The 17,563-nt window shown below is 41.0% G+C and overlaps 1 protein-coding gene across 1 annotated transcript in view; it reads right to left on the bottom strand.

Moving 5' to 3' along the window:
- The window catches only part of GXYLT1 (glucoside xylosyltransferase 1), a gene marked incomplete at its 5' end in the record, with an annotated part of 38,291 nt that overhangs the window by 16,462 nt on the left and 4,266 nt on the right, over positions 1-17,563 (bottom strand). Inside the window, 2 exons of the mRNA XM_081083137.1 lie at positions 2,557-2,728; positions 13,053-13,145. Of these exons, the coding sequence (XP_080939263.1) occupies positions 2,557-2,728; positions 13,053-13,145 (265 nt within the window). The remainder of the gene's footprint in view (positions 1-2,556; positions 2,729-13,052; positions 13,146-17,563) is intronic.

The raw sequence follows: 17,563 nt of genomic DNA, 5'->3' as shown, positions 1-17,563 counted from the left end.
GGCCTCTCAGCTGCTTCTCTAAGCAACTATGTTGCAAATATAGAAGCTAAAAAACCCCCAGAAACCTGCTTTACTCAGCCTAGCTTCAGCCAGCCGGACCGTAACATTGTATCAAATACAGACGGTAAACAATAGCCAGAAACCTGTTTTCAGCAGCCTAGGCCTCAGAGCTAAAGCTGGCCCAGAATAAAAGAAAAAAAAAGAAAAAAAGGAGCGGTTGGGAGCTTAAGTCACCCGTCAGCCTGAAAACGGCCCTCAGCCCCTCAGCCAGACTGGCCAGGCACCCCAGTGGGGACCCCCACCCTGATCCAGGACACCCTTCAGGGCAAACCAGCCAGCCCCCACCCGTGCACCAGGCCTCTATTCTATATAGTAAAATGGTAATATGCCTCCCAGCACCGGGATCAGCATGACAGGGGGCAGCGCCCAAACCCCCTGATCGGCCCTGCTCTGTGTGTGACAGCGTGCAGCGCCCTAACCCCCTGATCGGCCCTGCTCTGTGTGTGACAGGGTGCAGCGCCCCAACCCCCTGATCGGCCCTGCTCTGTGGGTGATAGAGGGCGGCGCCCCAACCCCCCCCCCCCCATGGGCCCTGCTCTGTGTGTGACGGGGTAGAGCCATAACCTCCCCATCAGCCCTGCCTTGAGTGTGACAGTGGCGGCGCCCCAACCCCCTGATCGGCCCTGCTCTGTGGGTGATAGAGGGTGGCGCCCCAACCCCCTATTCCGCCCTGCTCTGTGAGTGAAGGGGGGCGGTGCCCCAACCCCCCTGATGGGCCCTGCTCTGTGAGTGACAGTGGGGAGCTCTTCAACCCCCTGATCAGCCCTGCTCTGTGTGTGACAGGGTACGGAGCCCCAACCCCCCTCATGGGCCCTGCTCTGTGCATGACAGGGGGCAGTGCCCCAACCCCCTGATCCGCCCTGCTCTGTATGACAGGGGGCGGTGCCCCAACTCCCCTATTGGCCCTACTCTGTGCGTGACAGGGGGGAGCTCCTCAACCCCCTGATCAACCCTGCTCTGTGTGTGACATGGTACGGAGCCCAATCCCCCTGTTGGGCCCTGCTCTGTGCATGACAGGGGGCAGCGCCCCAACCCCCTGATCTGCCCTGCTCTGTGCGTGACAGGGGGTGGCGCCACAACTTCCCTATCGACCCTGCCTTGAGTGTGACAGGGGGCGGTGCCCCAACCCCCCAATTGGCAGTACCCTGAGCGTGACTAGGGGTGGAATCGCAACCTCCAGATCCGCCCTGCTCTGTGCATGACGGGGCGGCGCCCCAACTCCCCAATCGGCCCTGCTCTGAGCCCGACCAGGGGCTGCACCTAGGGATTGGGCCTGCCCTCTGCCACCCGGGAGCAGGCCTAAGCCAGCAGGGCGTTATCTCTCGAGGGGTCCCAGACTGCGAGAGGGCACAGGCCGGGCTGAGGGACCCCCTGTCCCCCCCGCCCCCCGAGTGCACAAATTTTTGTGCACCGGGCCTCTAGTATAGGATAATACGTTTACAAAGTCAGACCAATATGAAACTAATCCTATATAATGAAAGCCTAATATGCAAATCGAACGAACAGCAGAATGACCAGTGGAACAACCAGTTGCTATAATGCGCACTGACCACCAGGGGGAAGACACTCAATGCAGGAGCTTCCCCCAGCCCGCAGGCCCCAGGCCAGCCAAGGTGGGTGCCAGTGGGGGCCCCCCCAAACACCCCAGCAGTCGCTTCACAGATTGGCCCTGATTGCCGGCCAGGCCTAGGTACCCTACCCATGCACAAATTTCATGCACCAGGCCTCTAGTTAGAAAATATTTGTCTATTTATGTGCTTTTAATATGCATAGATATTCCTGATAATAAAATGTTCTGATACATATCCAATGGCAACTTCTAAAAAGAAGATTACAAAAGGCAAAAAAGACCTAAAAATCTATAATGAACACATTTACTCTTTAGCATCAAAAATGCATTGCAAGACACTGTATTGTTTCAAATTCTGCTTAAGTATTACCTGTCATTGTTGCTTCAAAAGAACTGTTGACTCAAATTTCCTACATTCACAACTTATAAGGAGGGGGTACTAAGTAGTTTATGTAACAAGCTAAAAATGTTCTCTTTTTGAATGATGACTGTGTTCAAGTAATTTTTTTTAAAATCCTCACCCAAAGATATGTTTAATTGATTTTAGAGAGAGGAAGAGAGAGAGACAGAAACATCAATCTGTTGCTCCCTTTACATGCCCCAAGCAGGGATTAAACCCACAACGTAGGGACGTGCAATCTCAACGTGAGAAATGGTTGCTGCTTTAAAGCAGGGGTGGGGAACGTCCGGCCCTTGGGCCATATAAATCCCATGAAATCATTTGGTCTGGCCCTGCCAAGGCATTAGGAGTGAGTTAATTAAATGTCTGACCAAATATAGCAGGCTAATTTTAAAAGTAATAATTTTGCACGGCCCACGAATGATGTTATAAATATCCAAATGGGCCTGGGAAGAAAAAAAGGCTCCCCACCAAGCAATACATCAGTAAATATTTAACTCCATAGACTTAAGTCTCAAATACTTACTATGCCTTTGAAACTATCATGCAGTTGATCTTCAGCAAAAATATGGAACTGAAGAGGTTTGATGCTGAAAATGATCGCTGACTTCAACATGGTTATAGTTTCTTCCAGTCGTTCACCACAGGCAACCACAGCTAGGTGCATCCTCTCAACGGGCTGTACTTTCGGACCATATCTAATAGAAAAGAAAACCACATTTTCAAACAGTTTTAGTATAAAGTTAATATATTAACACGGCATTTTGACCATGTTCAAAAACTGAAGTACAAAACTTCTATTTAAAAGGCAAAGAAACATTAAATTACAAAAGAGTACAATGTTGAATCAATCATACAGTTCTATACCCTCAACCAGCCTTTCTTGGCCAACATTCCTCACTAGGAACCATAAAATATTAAAACACACATACACAACTACTTACTTTCTCAAGTCTCCCAAGAGTGGTATATAATTAAAACCATTCTAGATGCACACAGGAGAAGTTAATTCATTACTCACACTGAATGCATTAGCGCATTAGGGCTTAATTCTCTCAAGGAACCTCCCCAATTGAGAAGGGGAGCATCAATTTTTAAAGCTTTTTTATTTTAAAAAAATCACAAACACACATAAAAGTAGAGAGAATACACAGAAGTTCCCCATGTGCCCATCTCCCAGCTGCAACAATTATCCATCCAACATTATTATTTCATCTAAAAACCCTTGCCCACGTCCCCTTTCACTAACCAATGGATCATTTTGAAGGAAACACAGACAGAAATTCACCCATAAATATTTCAATATTATATCCAATATTCACCCATGTGACTACAAGAAGTTTTCTTCACCTAACTTTTGTCACTGACATACATACCTTCAGTCCCCTTTACCAAGTAATCAGTGCGTAGTGAAAATTTCTGAGGTGGTCTAAAACATACAAGTCAAACTCTACACTGCATCTTGGAAGGGAAGACTCCCTAAGCCCCAGTTATTGGCCTAGGCCAGTGGTCGGCAAACTCATTAGTCAACAGAGCCAAATATCAACAGTACAACGATTGAAAGTTCTTTTGAGAGCCAAATTTTTTAAACGTAAACTATATGTTTTAGTTTAGGTACATTGTTATTATCTTAATTAGGGTACTCCTAAGGCTTACGAAGAGCCACACTCAAGGGGCCAAAGAGCTGCATGTGGCTCGCGAGCCGCAGTTTACCGACCACTGGCCTAGGCTATGTTAGGCCCCACTACTTCTAACACAGAGCAGCAGTCAACAGCACCAGGCCTACTTCAACCCTCTTGTACCTTTATAACCTACCAGTACCTAAAGAACAGAACTAATTACATGTGACTGTATTGTTATTAAATAAAATAACAAACTTATAAAATAAAGATCCCATCTGTAATTATGACATAAAACAATCTTTTTGGAACTGACAGCTAAAGTAATGTAAAAATGGAAGATAACAGAAGACAAAACTAGTAACACATTAAAGTATTGTAACATACAAACAATCTACACTAAAAATGTACAAATTTGACTTTAACTCCATTTTTGCTGACACAGATCATTTCTGGAAAGTGTGTAAAGAATTAGAAATTCTAATATTTAACATTACCAGTTGTATGTAAACATAACTGAGATTTGCAATAGCAGAGATGAGAAATTAATTATTTCTCTTAAATTTACAAGTTAAAATTACTGCAGTTATATTCTTTAGCATAAGGCTTTGGAATCCTGGAATATTCACCCACATGTTAGAGTGGCCCAGACTGTTTACTGAGGAAATGCTTGATCTTGCTCATGGATAATTAGTCCCTCAACCAACTAGGCTACTAGAAAACAGAAAATCATATTAAATAACTTTAAATACAAGCAACTGACTATATAAAACATACTTGGAGAAGTTACATATAAAATGGTGTTCTTGCAAGATTTTTACTATTCCAGAAGCAGCAGTGATATTCTTCAGCAAATTCATACATCTTAATGTTAAAATGATGATAAACATTTAGAATTTTTCATTGTAGTAGTATAGAAAATTAAGTCTGAGTCTTGTTTTTGCTGTGATCTATCCCTTCCTACTAACAAGCCTGTTTTGCTAAAGGCCTGGAGGTATTTAAAACAGCGGTTGAAACTGCTGCTTTTCTGGTCTAACTGGGTTCTTTGGGCCTGAAAATGGGTTCATTGCTCTTACATTGGGATATCTCATATACACAATTACTGATAACTGGCTGTCAGCCTTTATGCAGAAGAGCAGAAAGCTCTTCAGCCAAATTACTTGTCTCCTAGAAAACGTAGGGACCATTTCCTTCCCTGGGCCCTCTACTGGGAGGCTGAAACTTAGACTCCTCAATGCCGCGATAACTCGCCTTTTGTTCAGGCTAATGGGCCAATTATTCTATAGATGGATATGCTTTCTTTAAGAGAAAAAAAATAACCTTCCCCAGATAATTTATAAAGTTAACTGTTACTTAAATGGTGTTAAATGGAGAAGTTACATATAAAATGGTATTCTTGCAAGAATTATTTTCACTATTCCAGAAGCAGTGGTGATATTCTTCATCAAAGTATTAAGATCATTAAATTAAAACATAGTATTAGGTACAGACTTTGCTTTTAATATTTAGATTGATCTGCCAGGAATGGATTTTATGAATGGTTTGAGGTGGGGACAGTCACATAATTTTGCACATGGCTATCCCACTGTGCAAGCACCAGCTGTTAGTCACCCGTTTATCCTTTCCCACCCACCTGGCCTGCCTTGCCACTTCTTTCACATACTGGTGTTAGCATAAGCTTAAATCTTTTCAAAGCACTGTTCTTTCCCATGGACAGCAACAGAAAGCAGCAGTACCTCCTCCCTTGTCTGCATTCTCTATCTGCCCCCACTTTTCTGTTGAGCCCTCCGGTTTGCAATATTAAACCCTAGCAGAGGGAAGACTAGATATCTACGCTTTCTATACCTATAATAAGGGGGTAGGTGGGAACCTCGATCATCTCAAAGCACGATGACACAATAAAAGACAAAGCAGTGAAGACATACAACAATTTCACAGAGCTCTAATTATCTAATCTTTCCAGCAAATGCCTCCAGACCCCACTTCTCATGATGGTATAAAGGCCCTCATTAAAGCACCAAGACTTGAGAATCTATAATGGGTTCTGATTGCTTAATTGGCCCTAACTAGATCCTACCCCAAAGCTAAAAGCCAAGAGATTTTTAAAGTAAGCCGTAATAGTCATGTGTTGCACAGAATTCTCTACATACAGAGACAAGAAGTATAGCAAACCTTTTTAAGAAAAATAAGTTAAATGTTCAAGAAAAAAATAATCCCTCTAAAATCAGTCCCAGGGACTCCTCCTCCCAGGCATTTTAGCAAGGCTTGGTCACACTGCCAACACTCCTTCCACCAATTTCTATGGAAGGAGTACCATCGAATTGCATTTGCTTTTTTGTTGTGTCCTTTGTTAGCGAAAGCATTATATACAGTGCAGACTCAACACCTAAACTGTGACAAGATAAAACACACTTTAACATGTCTCTGTCCACCACCATGTCCCTAGACCCCAAGGACAGGAAATAATTCCAAGTGGACGAAATCTAACGTAAGCTTCTACTCTAGAGGAAGGGGAAACTAAAACCACCTAGAAGTAACAGGGAAACAGCCATTCAAGTAATCTTGGTGACAACTGAATGGCGTAATCTTATCAGGCTCTGTGAAAGTATGCTATACAGTGTAACTAAGAAAAAAAGGCCCTATGGATTAAAGAAATATTATCCAAAAGGACATTTTTAAGTCAAACCTATTTTCCACAAATATGTGATTAGAAGAAAGTCTTCAGATAATTCAAAGCTAACACTTGAGGGTTCCCATGGCTAAATTTGGCATAAACTGAGCATGAACAGGAATTATGAGAGTGATGCACAACACATTAGATTTAAAAAATGAATCCATGAGTCTACAATGACACCAATGAAAAGGGATAAGGGGGAGGTGGAACTCTTTAAAGATGAATGCCAACCATTAAATGTAGAAAGAATAACAGAATTATGAAAATCACTAGTTTGAAATCACCATTATAATAGATTAGAGGCATGGTGCACAGATTTGTGCATGGGTGGGGTCCCTCAGCCTGGCCTGCACCCTCTCGCAATCCAGGACCCTGAAGGATGTAGCAATGGTGAAGCAGCAGGCAGCTGGGGAGGAACCCCAGCCAGGGCCGGGCACAGCTCCGCTGCCACTCATCCCGGCCCCGCTGCTCCTACTGCCGCTGCCACACCTGCACTCACCAGCCATAAGCCCAGCTTCTGGCTGAGGGGAGCGGAACTCCCACTGTGGGAGCCCCCTGACCACCAGGGGGCAGCTCCTGCATTGAGTGTCTGCCCCCTGGTGGGCAGTGCACATCACAGCAACCAGTCGTCCTGTCGTTCCAGTCATTCAGTTGTAACTGTCCCTTACGTTTTTATATATATAGACTAGAGGCCCAGTGCACGAAATTCGTGCATGGGTATGGTCCCTAGGCCTGGCCAGTGATCAAAGCGAGAGCGTCAGGTGTGCAAGGGCAGGTCCCAGCTGACCTCTGGGCACTGGGCAGCACCTGGGCCCCCCAGCCCCTGCGCGCCCCCCTCCGCCTGAGTCATTGGGCCCCTGCCCTGCTCCCTCAGCGCCTGGGAGCTGGGCGGCGGCCCTGTCGCCACTGGTCACTGTCTGCAGGGTGATTGGTAGGGTGATTGGGCCCTGCTTGCACCCACGTTGGCCTGGCTCCGCCTACTTACCTGCTCCACCATCCTGCCACAGTCCTACTCTCATCGAGGCCCATCAGGGCTGGCAGTGCCCCCATTGCTGCCCGCTGCCACTGCCACGTTGCCAATGTCTGCCATGTTTTGTGCCGCCCCCTGGTGGTCAGCACACATCATAGGGAGCGGTCAAACTCCTGGTCGAACTTTCGGTCGAGGGGACAATTTGCATATTAGGCTTTTATTGGATAGGATAGGTGATTTGAACAAGAATAGCCAATGGATGTTAAAACCACATATCAAAGTATTATCCCCACACATTACAAAGGGGATAAAGATACTTTTACAAGTTTACAAATGTAATATCACCACCTTAATTACATGATCAAACTTAACCAATAATGTTATTTAAACTTATGACCTCATAGGCCTCCTGAGAGCAGGCCCAAAGAGGAGCACAATATCTATTATGAGTATTCCTGCCAAAAATCCTAAAACCAATCATGAGGAGACAGACAAATCTAAATAAAGGGATAGTCTACAAAACAAAACACAACACAAATATCAAATCATGAAGGATACCATCACTGCCCAAAAGGCGGAGGTAATACTATTTTACAGGGAAAGAGACTTTTAAAGAAATCTAACAACTGAATGCAATATATAACTCTTCAGTGGATCCTGAATGAGGGAGGAAAGACATAAAGTTCATTAACAGAAAAATAAAGAAATATGAATATATAGTCTGTCAGTGTTAAGCAACCTGAAGTAACAATTTTATTACGCTTCTACTGGAGAATGTCCTTGTTCTTAGGAGCTGCAAGCTGAACACATGTAACTAGGTGGGTGTAACAGGGCTGCAGCTGTCTCTCAAATGGTTCAGCCAAAAAAAAAAAAAAAAAAGCTGGTAAAACATAATGTTAATTAATAATAGATAAATAGCTAGGTGAAGGGTATGTAGTGTGCTTGCTATACTGTTCTCATAACCTTTGAGGATTTGAACCTAATGGAAGTAAAATGCTGAGAGGGGGAAATCAGAAAAAAATACTATTTAAAGAATATTTTACAGGTTTTAGCAATTAATACTTATATTTAATATAGAATTAAAAAAATAAAATCAATAAACTATTCTTTAAAAAATGTTTTAATTCTATATTAAATATAAGCATTAATTGCTAAAACATAATTTAAAACAACCTATTAAAAAATAAAATTACCTGTAAATATATATTTCTTAAAATGAACATGTGACCACTCAAGAGAAGACAGATAACATTAAATTCACCTATACCCATAGACTCCATGAACTGAAAGTTGATTCCCACCATAAAGAGAAAGATAAAGTATTTTAAAAATTCAACTCTTAGAAAAATTAGTATATTAAAACAATATTTATAATAATACTAAAATTAAGAGATTGCATAATGAAAAGATAACTAAAAATTAAAAATGAAATAAATTAGGAAGATATTTGTGATCCATGGCAAAAGCAAAATATATAATTCTATGAGTTCATAAAATAAGCACTAAAAATTCAATAGGTAAAATATCAATATAGAAAAAATTTAAAAGCTAAATAAATATGGAAATATATTCAACAAATAATCAACAAAATATAAATCAGAAACAAGCCATCATTTTACCCTATTATATGGTAAAATTATAACTCCCAATAATGCGCTTAAGGTTATGGAGACACCAGTAGATTCACACAAACCTGGTGCACATTTAAATCCATATAATTTTTAGAACATAATATAATAATTCATTCTTTGTAATGAATATGTGAACTCCTTTCATATGCCAGACACTGGGGACAAGCAGGAAAGCCACAATCCTTACCTCACACAAATTTACAACCTTGGTGAAAAGACAGAATTTTAAAAGATTTAATCAGAAATAATGGTAACTGCTTAAAATAGAAAAAAAATGAGACTGCTCAAGAAGCTTACTACACAAACATGTAGGCTAGTCTGAAAGTGCTGAGGAAAATCATTAGTTATTTACTGGTTGCCAAGCACCAGTAAAAAAAAAAAAAAAATCAATAAACTATTCTTTAAAAAAATAAATAAAAATTTTACATTAAATATAAGTATTAATTGCTAAAACATAACTTACATGATGAATACAATGTGCTATCTATCTGTAAAGTCAACAGTCTACAAGATGATTCAGAACCACAACCGATGAAATAGGTAAAATAATACAGAAGATACAGAGAAGGCAGGAGCAGTGGCAGGGAAGGGAGATCACACGAGCTGGATAAGAAGCGATGAGCATGACAGATAAGGCAACAGGAAGGAAGAGGCCGGCAGGAGCAACTGTGAAAGGGAAAGGGTGGAAGTGTCACTGTGGACTGACATGTGAAAGTCAGTTGTAAACCAAGATTCAATAGCTGGATAAGAAGTGATGAGCCTGGTAGATAAGGCAACAGGAAGGAGGAGGCCGTCAGGAGCAACTGTGAAGGGAGACCAGTAGAAGAGCCTTGTGGACTGACAGGTGAAAGTCAGTCGTAAACCAAGATACAATCTACAGATGACGGAAAGTGGGAGGAGCTAGACCACGAGTTCAGGTCTGAACAAGAGTGTCTGAGGCATCTGAATCGGCAAGGTAAAATAACCAACATGCAGCTGGAAATACAGTTGTGGAACTCAGAAAAGAGATCTGGACTAGAGACACCAGTTAAACAGACTATCCTCAGTGGGGAGAGGAAAGAGCAGAGTTCTAAGGAACTTCGATGTTTAGGAGTTGGGAATAGAGAAAGGAGTTCAGATCAAAGAGCTGAGGACACTGGTCTCCAGAGCCATAGACTGGTGGAGTTGAAAGAAAGAAGAAGTGGTCACCAGTGTCAAACGGACAAGAAAAGTGAGATGAGGCCCAGAAGAACAGTACGGAGGCAGGGGTGACTTCAATGAGAGGCAGGCGCTGCTCACAGTGGACTGAAGTGTGAAGGATGGGTTGGTTGGTTGGTTGGTCGGTTGGTAGAAGTAAGCCAGTAGACACTCTTAAGATGTTTGCTGGTAACGGGAAAGAGAGTAAATAAGAGACAATTTTCTTTTTTATGTTATTTTATGTTCATTGTATAATAAATTGGGAGAAAATAATCCTCCCAGATAAACTTTGATCAAAGTAAAATTATATAAAGAACTAGAGGCTCGATGCACGAAAATTCGTGCAGAGTAGGCCTTCCTTCCCCCCTCCGCCCCCCCCCCCCCCCCCCGCCAGCACCAGCTTCCCTCTGGCACCCGGGACCCAGGCTTCCCTCCTCCGGCCACTGGCAAGCACCCAGGACCCGGACTGCTTCCCTCAGGTCACCCACAGGCACCCAGGACCCGGACTGCTTCCCTCAGGTCACCCGCAGGCACCCGGGACCCGGACTGCTTCCCTCAGGTCACCCGCAGGCACCCAGGACCCAGACTGCTTCCCTCTGGTCACCCGTAGGCACCCGGGACCCAGGCGGGCTTCCCTCCGCCCCCCCACAGGCACCCGGGACCCAAGCTGGCTTCCCTCAGGTCACCCGCAGGCACCCGGGACCCAAGCTGGCTTCCCTCAGGTCACCCGCAGGCACCCGGGACCCGGGCGGGCTTCCCTCAGGTCACCCGCAGGCACCCAGGACCCAAGCTGGCTTCCCTCAGGTCACCTGCAGGCACCCGGGACCCGGGCGGGTTTCTCTCTGGCCCCGGCTTCATCAGGAAGGACGTCCGGAAGATGCCCAGTCTAATTAGCATGTTACCCTTTTATTATTATACATAGATAGATTCAAATTGGCAAAGCAGGGACAGGCCTGGGAAGAAGAAAGTGGTGCCAGCTAGGTCCCCACTGGTGCCAGGCAAAATCTGAGACCTAAGGGGACAGTAAAAGGGAATTTCAAAGAAGCTTTACCTCTTTGAAGTAAAGAGGTGGGGCAGACAAGGCAACCTCGTGGAGTCAGGGAAAAGGGGGTATTATTTAGAACAAACACTGAAATGGAGGGAGGGAGTGATGTGGCCATTATATGGCGTTTTTGCTTGGCTGTGTGTTTGAAGAGAATGAGTTAAGTGTGAGGGATCCTAAGTTCTAAGTAAGAAACAAAATGGTTACAGATATATAGTATGGATTCAATATTACAAGTAAAGAGTATAACAGAGAAGTGTAACTTTTAAAACCTCAAATTCAGGAGAGTAATAAGCACAAGGGTTTACATTATATATTCATTCACATGTAATTCCTTCCAGGGACTGGAGAAGCCAGAGCAAAAGGAATAATAATAAGCAGAGGCTCTGGGATTCAGACCAGGTCCACTTCCCTGGGCTTCTCTTGCAGTTGAGAGGGAAGATTATTCCTCATGCCTTATGATTATAACTTACAAAAGAGTCTGGGTTGTATAGATCAGAGTATATGGAAGTTTTCAAACTTACCAAGCTTCTGGAGTGAGGAATTTATGGCACAAGGCTGAAAACAGCAAGGTGGCGCTTGTCAAGGCTCTATTCATTTAGCAGACTTTTATAAGAATGAAAAATATGGAGCCCCAATTCTCCAAAATTATGATCAAGCTGAAGGGTAAGATTAACTTTCAAAAGGATAAGATCATTTTTAAAAGTCTGAATAATCTGATTTGACTCATCCATATTAGAATGTCAATCTTACCATAGCAATGAGATATAACTAAAATATCTGATTTCAACGATTTCTTCCCAGTAGTTCATGAAACACATAATGTATTGGGAATATAAGAATTTTAAAATAAATACTATTACATATTAAAAATGTGTATTAGTTCTTCCCACCTAGACTACTTCACCTCCTGTCCTTGAGCCTATTCATCATGCAGTAGCTCCCTCCAGGAAGCCTTCCCTGATGCCTTAAGGTGATCCCACCTGATGACTCACCTGTTTCTCCCATCATCATAGCTATTTATAATACATCAACCTCTGCAATCTAAGGTTTACTAGCTCCAGTCAGAATGCAAGCTCTAGAAGGATGAAGCCATATTAACTAGACTCACAGTCTGGTTCTCAGCAGGTAGCACTGTGCCTGGCAAACTGAATGAGTAAAATTTAATGACTCACAAGACACAGTAAAAGTAGGTGACTCTCAAATTTTACCTTTGGGAAGAGCATTTCAGGCTACCGCCTCTCTCTCCCCTGTCACTATCTCAGGGAGAGAGGCTGATGTCTCATTCAATACTTGCTTCTTTCACTGAAAGTTAGGGCAAGAAAGGGACCAGAGAGGTCAGCCAATCCAGTGCCTTCCTTATGCAGAGAAGTGAACAAGGCCAAACTATTCAGGAATTTAAGAGATCAATAAACAATGCCATATCATTTGCTCCTTCATTAAACCCTGATCTTTATCCTCCCACTCCCCAATATTCAATCTCTGCTAATAACCAAAATAATTCTTGCCCAGGTGTCCCCATCCACTTACAAAACGTTTGTTTAATACCAACTTAAATTAAATGTCACATATATGTATATATCTCTGTAAATATCAGTGGAAGTCTATCTTAAACCACCTATTTATCACTTGTTACCTAAAATTAAATCATAAATTCTAAGAACAGTGGTATATTTATCATAATAACATCTAAAAATATTAGAGCATCTTATATGCATTATGTACTAAAAAATAGCGATAACTACAAAGTAGGGGGAAAAACAGAAAAACTAGAAAATAAATCATTTACTTGTATGATAATATATTACAGGGGGAAAAACATTTTTATATCCTATTTATTATCAAAAATGTATCTACTATCTAATCTTACCTACACTGACTGATCTGCCAATTAAATATTAAGTGCCTACCTAATAGCCGCTTCCCAAAAGCAGTTCATTCCACAAACATCAGAGGGCAGCATCCAATAGGGATTCCAGTAACACAGAGAGAAATCTTTACACCTAACAGGGTAAGACAGAAATAGAGTCCTAAGTGAGTATTTTAGTTTAAAACTAACAAGGAATTTACCCGAACACATAACTTACTATTCTATTTTACAGCAATAAAACTGCAAATCCAACTTTGCAAATTCAATATTGCTACAGTAATTTGAGGATTTTTGAAAATTGATTTCTCCATTACTTAGGGTACCATTATTTTAAATAGAACTTTAAAACCTTAGGGTGGAATATACAACAGATTGGAAACCAGTTTCCTAGTCAGGAACTCTCCTAATATATTAAAATCCCCTCCTTAGATGACACAGAAAATACAAGAGGACATCTAAAATTTTCCTTCTGCCCTGGATGGTTTTGCTCAGTGGTTGGAGCACCAGCCCATGGACCAAAGGGTCTCGGGTTCTATTCCCAGTCAAAGGCACGTATCTTGGTTGCAGGGGTGTGGGAGGCAACCATCTCTCTCACATCTGTTTCTCTCCCCCCTCCCCCCACCTCTCTCTAAAATAATCAGTGGAAAGAATATCCTCTGGTGAGAATTAATTAAGAAAATAAAATTAAAATTTCCTTCATGAACTACACATATTCCCCTTAGAATAAAATCCATTTTAGCCAAACAAAATATTTGCTTATCCTGAAGCAAAATTAAAATGCCACAAATGCTGATGAAAGGCAAGAGGAACTTTAAATGTTTTCAAATTAATCCTCAATCAAAGCTTCTTGTATGGTGTTTCAAATGGAAAAAATAAGAAATCATGGCTCGGTTTCATTATCTACATTATGTCAGTTTTGTTATATTATATACACTAAAATGGAGGCTCAAATGTGTTCTTTCTCCTTCAATTGCAGGTTGGAGCAAAAAACAAAGCAATGCTTCATGTTACAAAAGGTATGTTTTTCACTGTTATTCCTTTTCAAAACAGTCTAGTTTGAAATCACTACGGTGGAGGCCGGGGTATTAAGTTAACCAAGTGCGAGCTCGGGGGGAGGTACTAAGCAGGTCACCTCACATCCCATCACCCTGAAGCTTTGTCTTCTCTCCGCGGATTCGATTATAAGTTACTATTCTTACAAGGAAAGGTCTATGTAATTGCAGATTCGCAGAGCTCTCTGACCATATCTCTCACTAGTGCCAATGCCTCACACCAGACCTATTAAATCAATCTCCAAGAACAGGGTCAGGCACTGGTGGCTTTTAAAATGCTGCCTAAGTAATTCTGTACACTACTGCATAAAACTACAGTCTAAATTTTAAAACCAATGGGAAAAAGTTACATTGCAATCTGATTTTCCTTTAAAGGAACACCCTTTTCAAACATAATATAAAATGTTACTTACATACCTTAATATAGGTGGTTGATAAATCAGAAAAAAAGGAGCTGTGTGCAGACCAGTAAAACACACAAGTTGATCAGGAAACTTATGTTTGTCCCTTCCCTGACATGGTTATGAGTTTTTTAAGACTTGCATTTCATATCAGAGACACAGGCTCAGTAGTGGTAGTAAGAGTTCTTTTTAGATTCAAGTGTTTTCACATCCCTTTAAGCCTCACAACAAACCTGTTCAAACAGATATCTCCATCCTTCAGATTCAGACATGATCACGGTTTTCTTTCAACAAATCCACAATTCACTGATAATCAATCCTAAAGTGCACCTTTGTTCCAGGAAGGAAATAACTAATCTGGTTATTCCATCTCTCCATGTCAAAACTTACATCAGTAGAAAATGGACAATAAACTATCAAAGAAAATTACTCCCTAATTAAATTTTTCTATAAAAGTTATTGCTTAAAATTATGTAATAATACCATTTTTTGCTTCAACTTAACAATCCTCAATCACTCAGCCCTAGGCAACCACAAATCTATTTTCTGTCTCCATAGATTTTGCCTGTTACTGGCATTTCACATAAACGGAATCATATAATATGTGACCTTTTGAGTCTGATTTCATTTACTGGCATAATACTTTCAAGGTTCACCCAGTGTAGCATTTATCAGTACACTCCATTCCTTTTATAGCCAAACAATGTTCCATTTTATGGATGGATATACACGTTTTGTCTATCTATTCATCAGGTGATAGACATTTGGGCTGTTTCCCAATTTTTACTACTATATATAATGCTATTATGACTATTCATGCAGTTTTTCTGTGAGCACATGTTTGCAATTCTCTTGAGTGTACACTTAAAAGTGGACTTGCCAAATCATGTAATCACTGTCAAGATGAAGCTACAGGTAAAAAGTTAAGTTTTAGGTAAGTTTCTTGACTATAACTTACTATCAGAAAACACAGTTAATAGAGGATGGTTTTCTGCCTTTCTTTAATGGGGATGTAAAACATAAGCACTAATGAGTACACATGCTTTTTTTTTTTTTAATCATAAAACACTGAGGTGCTGCTGGCAAAAGGTGGCATAATTTAAAGTGTCTTACCTCCCAAATTTATATTCTCTTATGAAAAATTGATTTTAAAAATTAAGATACAGAATAGAAACTCATTACATACAGTAATTGTTACTAGAAGCAATAAATTAAGAGAAGCAGTTGTAGCTTCAGGCCAAAAAAAAAAAAATAATAAAGCTTAAAAATACTGGAAAATAAAGGTTGTTATCCAAGTTCTGGTTATTAATTGCTTTTTCTTTTATTCCTTAAAGCTATTAGAAATGGATACTAGATATATAACATTCAAAAGACAGTAATTCTATTAAATACTTTTAATGGAACAAAACTGTAAGCTAAGCTAAGTGGGTATGTCTTCAGTAAACAGTGAAATAAAAAGTCAGACAAGTCCATAAATGCAGTATTTTCACTGTGAATCAAATTGAAATAGAACTTTTCTGTGGCTCATCCTCAACTTTCTTATGGCTTAAAGTTTCTAGCCCTAGAAAGATGGCTTGTCCAAAAGCAAACTGATCAGTGGTAGCACAAAGGATCTGCATCCTCATTGTGTGATTACATGAATTAACATCTGTAATAAAATTACACAAAATTGCACATACAAATGAGTGCATGTAAAACTGGTGATACCTAAAAACTGAAGTATGGGTTGTTCAATGTCAAATTTTGGGGTTATAATATTACATTATATTGATACATACATATTCCAGATATAGTAGTATATAAGGTTTTATGTATATATAGTGGTATGCAACATTTTACTGCTGAGGGAAAATGAGTGAACATGGGGTAACTCAGCCACTTCCTGTGGACTTACACATCAAAAGTTTAAAAAAATAAAGCTGGCCAAAAATAAAATTCCCAAAAATTTCAGTACTTGAAAAACGTTACAAAAATTGAGACATTTCATGCTGTAGATTAAAGTGAACATTTAACACAATGCTCACTACAATATCAGTTCTCAAACTTAAAGTTTCTTTAAAAACCTAAATCTGATCATGGACAGTCTTTCTATACTTTTTAATTAAACTGAAAAAAAGCTTTTCTTCTTATCAAAATGTCTATGAGGCTTTAGTGAAAACCATGCACAACTTACAGAGTCAGGGATAAGTTCAGGCATATCCAGCATGAGAATGTGGAAGCTTGAATGAGGTGCCACAAGCCAACAGTGCAACTGCCAGGCACGGATCAGCTGCGTAAAAGGAGCCCATGCCCATGAGACTGACACAGCACCATTCTTTGAAGATCAGAGCCTGGGTCACTCATCTTCAACTAAAACTTGTCTCCAGACAACTTCAATTAATTTCTAGTTTCTTTTCTCCTAAGTCTCTAATTTCATGAATACTCAGGAAGTGGGAAAAGGACTGCTTACATATAAATGGCACTAAACAATATTAATCTATATATATATATATATATATATATATATATATATATATATATATGCCTAAGCGACCATTCAACCATTTGACTGGTAGCTATGATGCGCACTAACCACCAGGGGGCAGACGCTCAACGCACAGGCATGGAAACATGGAATAGACTGATGAATCTCAGAGGGAAGGGGGAAGGGGAGGAAGAGATGAACCAAAGATCTTATAAGCATACTAGAGGCCCGGTGCACGGATTCCACTGGGGTCCCTCGGCCTGGACTGCGGGGATCAGGCTGAAACCGGCAATCCAACATCCCCCGAGGGGCCCAGGATTATGAGAGGGTGCCGGCCAGGCCGAGGGACCCACGGGTGCATGGTGCACCGGTCCTCTAGTATTAGATAACCACTTCTAAGATAAGTTAGCATCACATTGTAGCCCCTCCCAGAGAAAAAAATTGCTGGATTAAAGATTTAAGTGTAAAAAAGTTTGGGAGGGGGCACCCTCTTGTTAGAAATGACAAAAGTAAAAACAATAAAGGAGAAAAACTGTCTATCTGAATATATAAGACTTTTAAGCTCCACATGGTATACAAACTGAAAAAAAATTAATTTAACATGGGGTGGGGGAAGTACACTCAACAGGTATGG

Source organism: Myotis nattereri, assembly GCF_964212035.1.
Source record: "Myotis nattereri genome assembly, chromosome: 2".
Lineage (NCBI taxonomy): Eukaryota > Metazoa > Chordata > Mammalia > Chiroptera > Vespertilionidae > Myotis > Myotis nattereri.
This window is presented reverse-complemented; position numbering and strand designations above follow the sequence as displayed.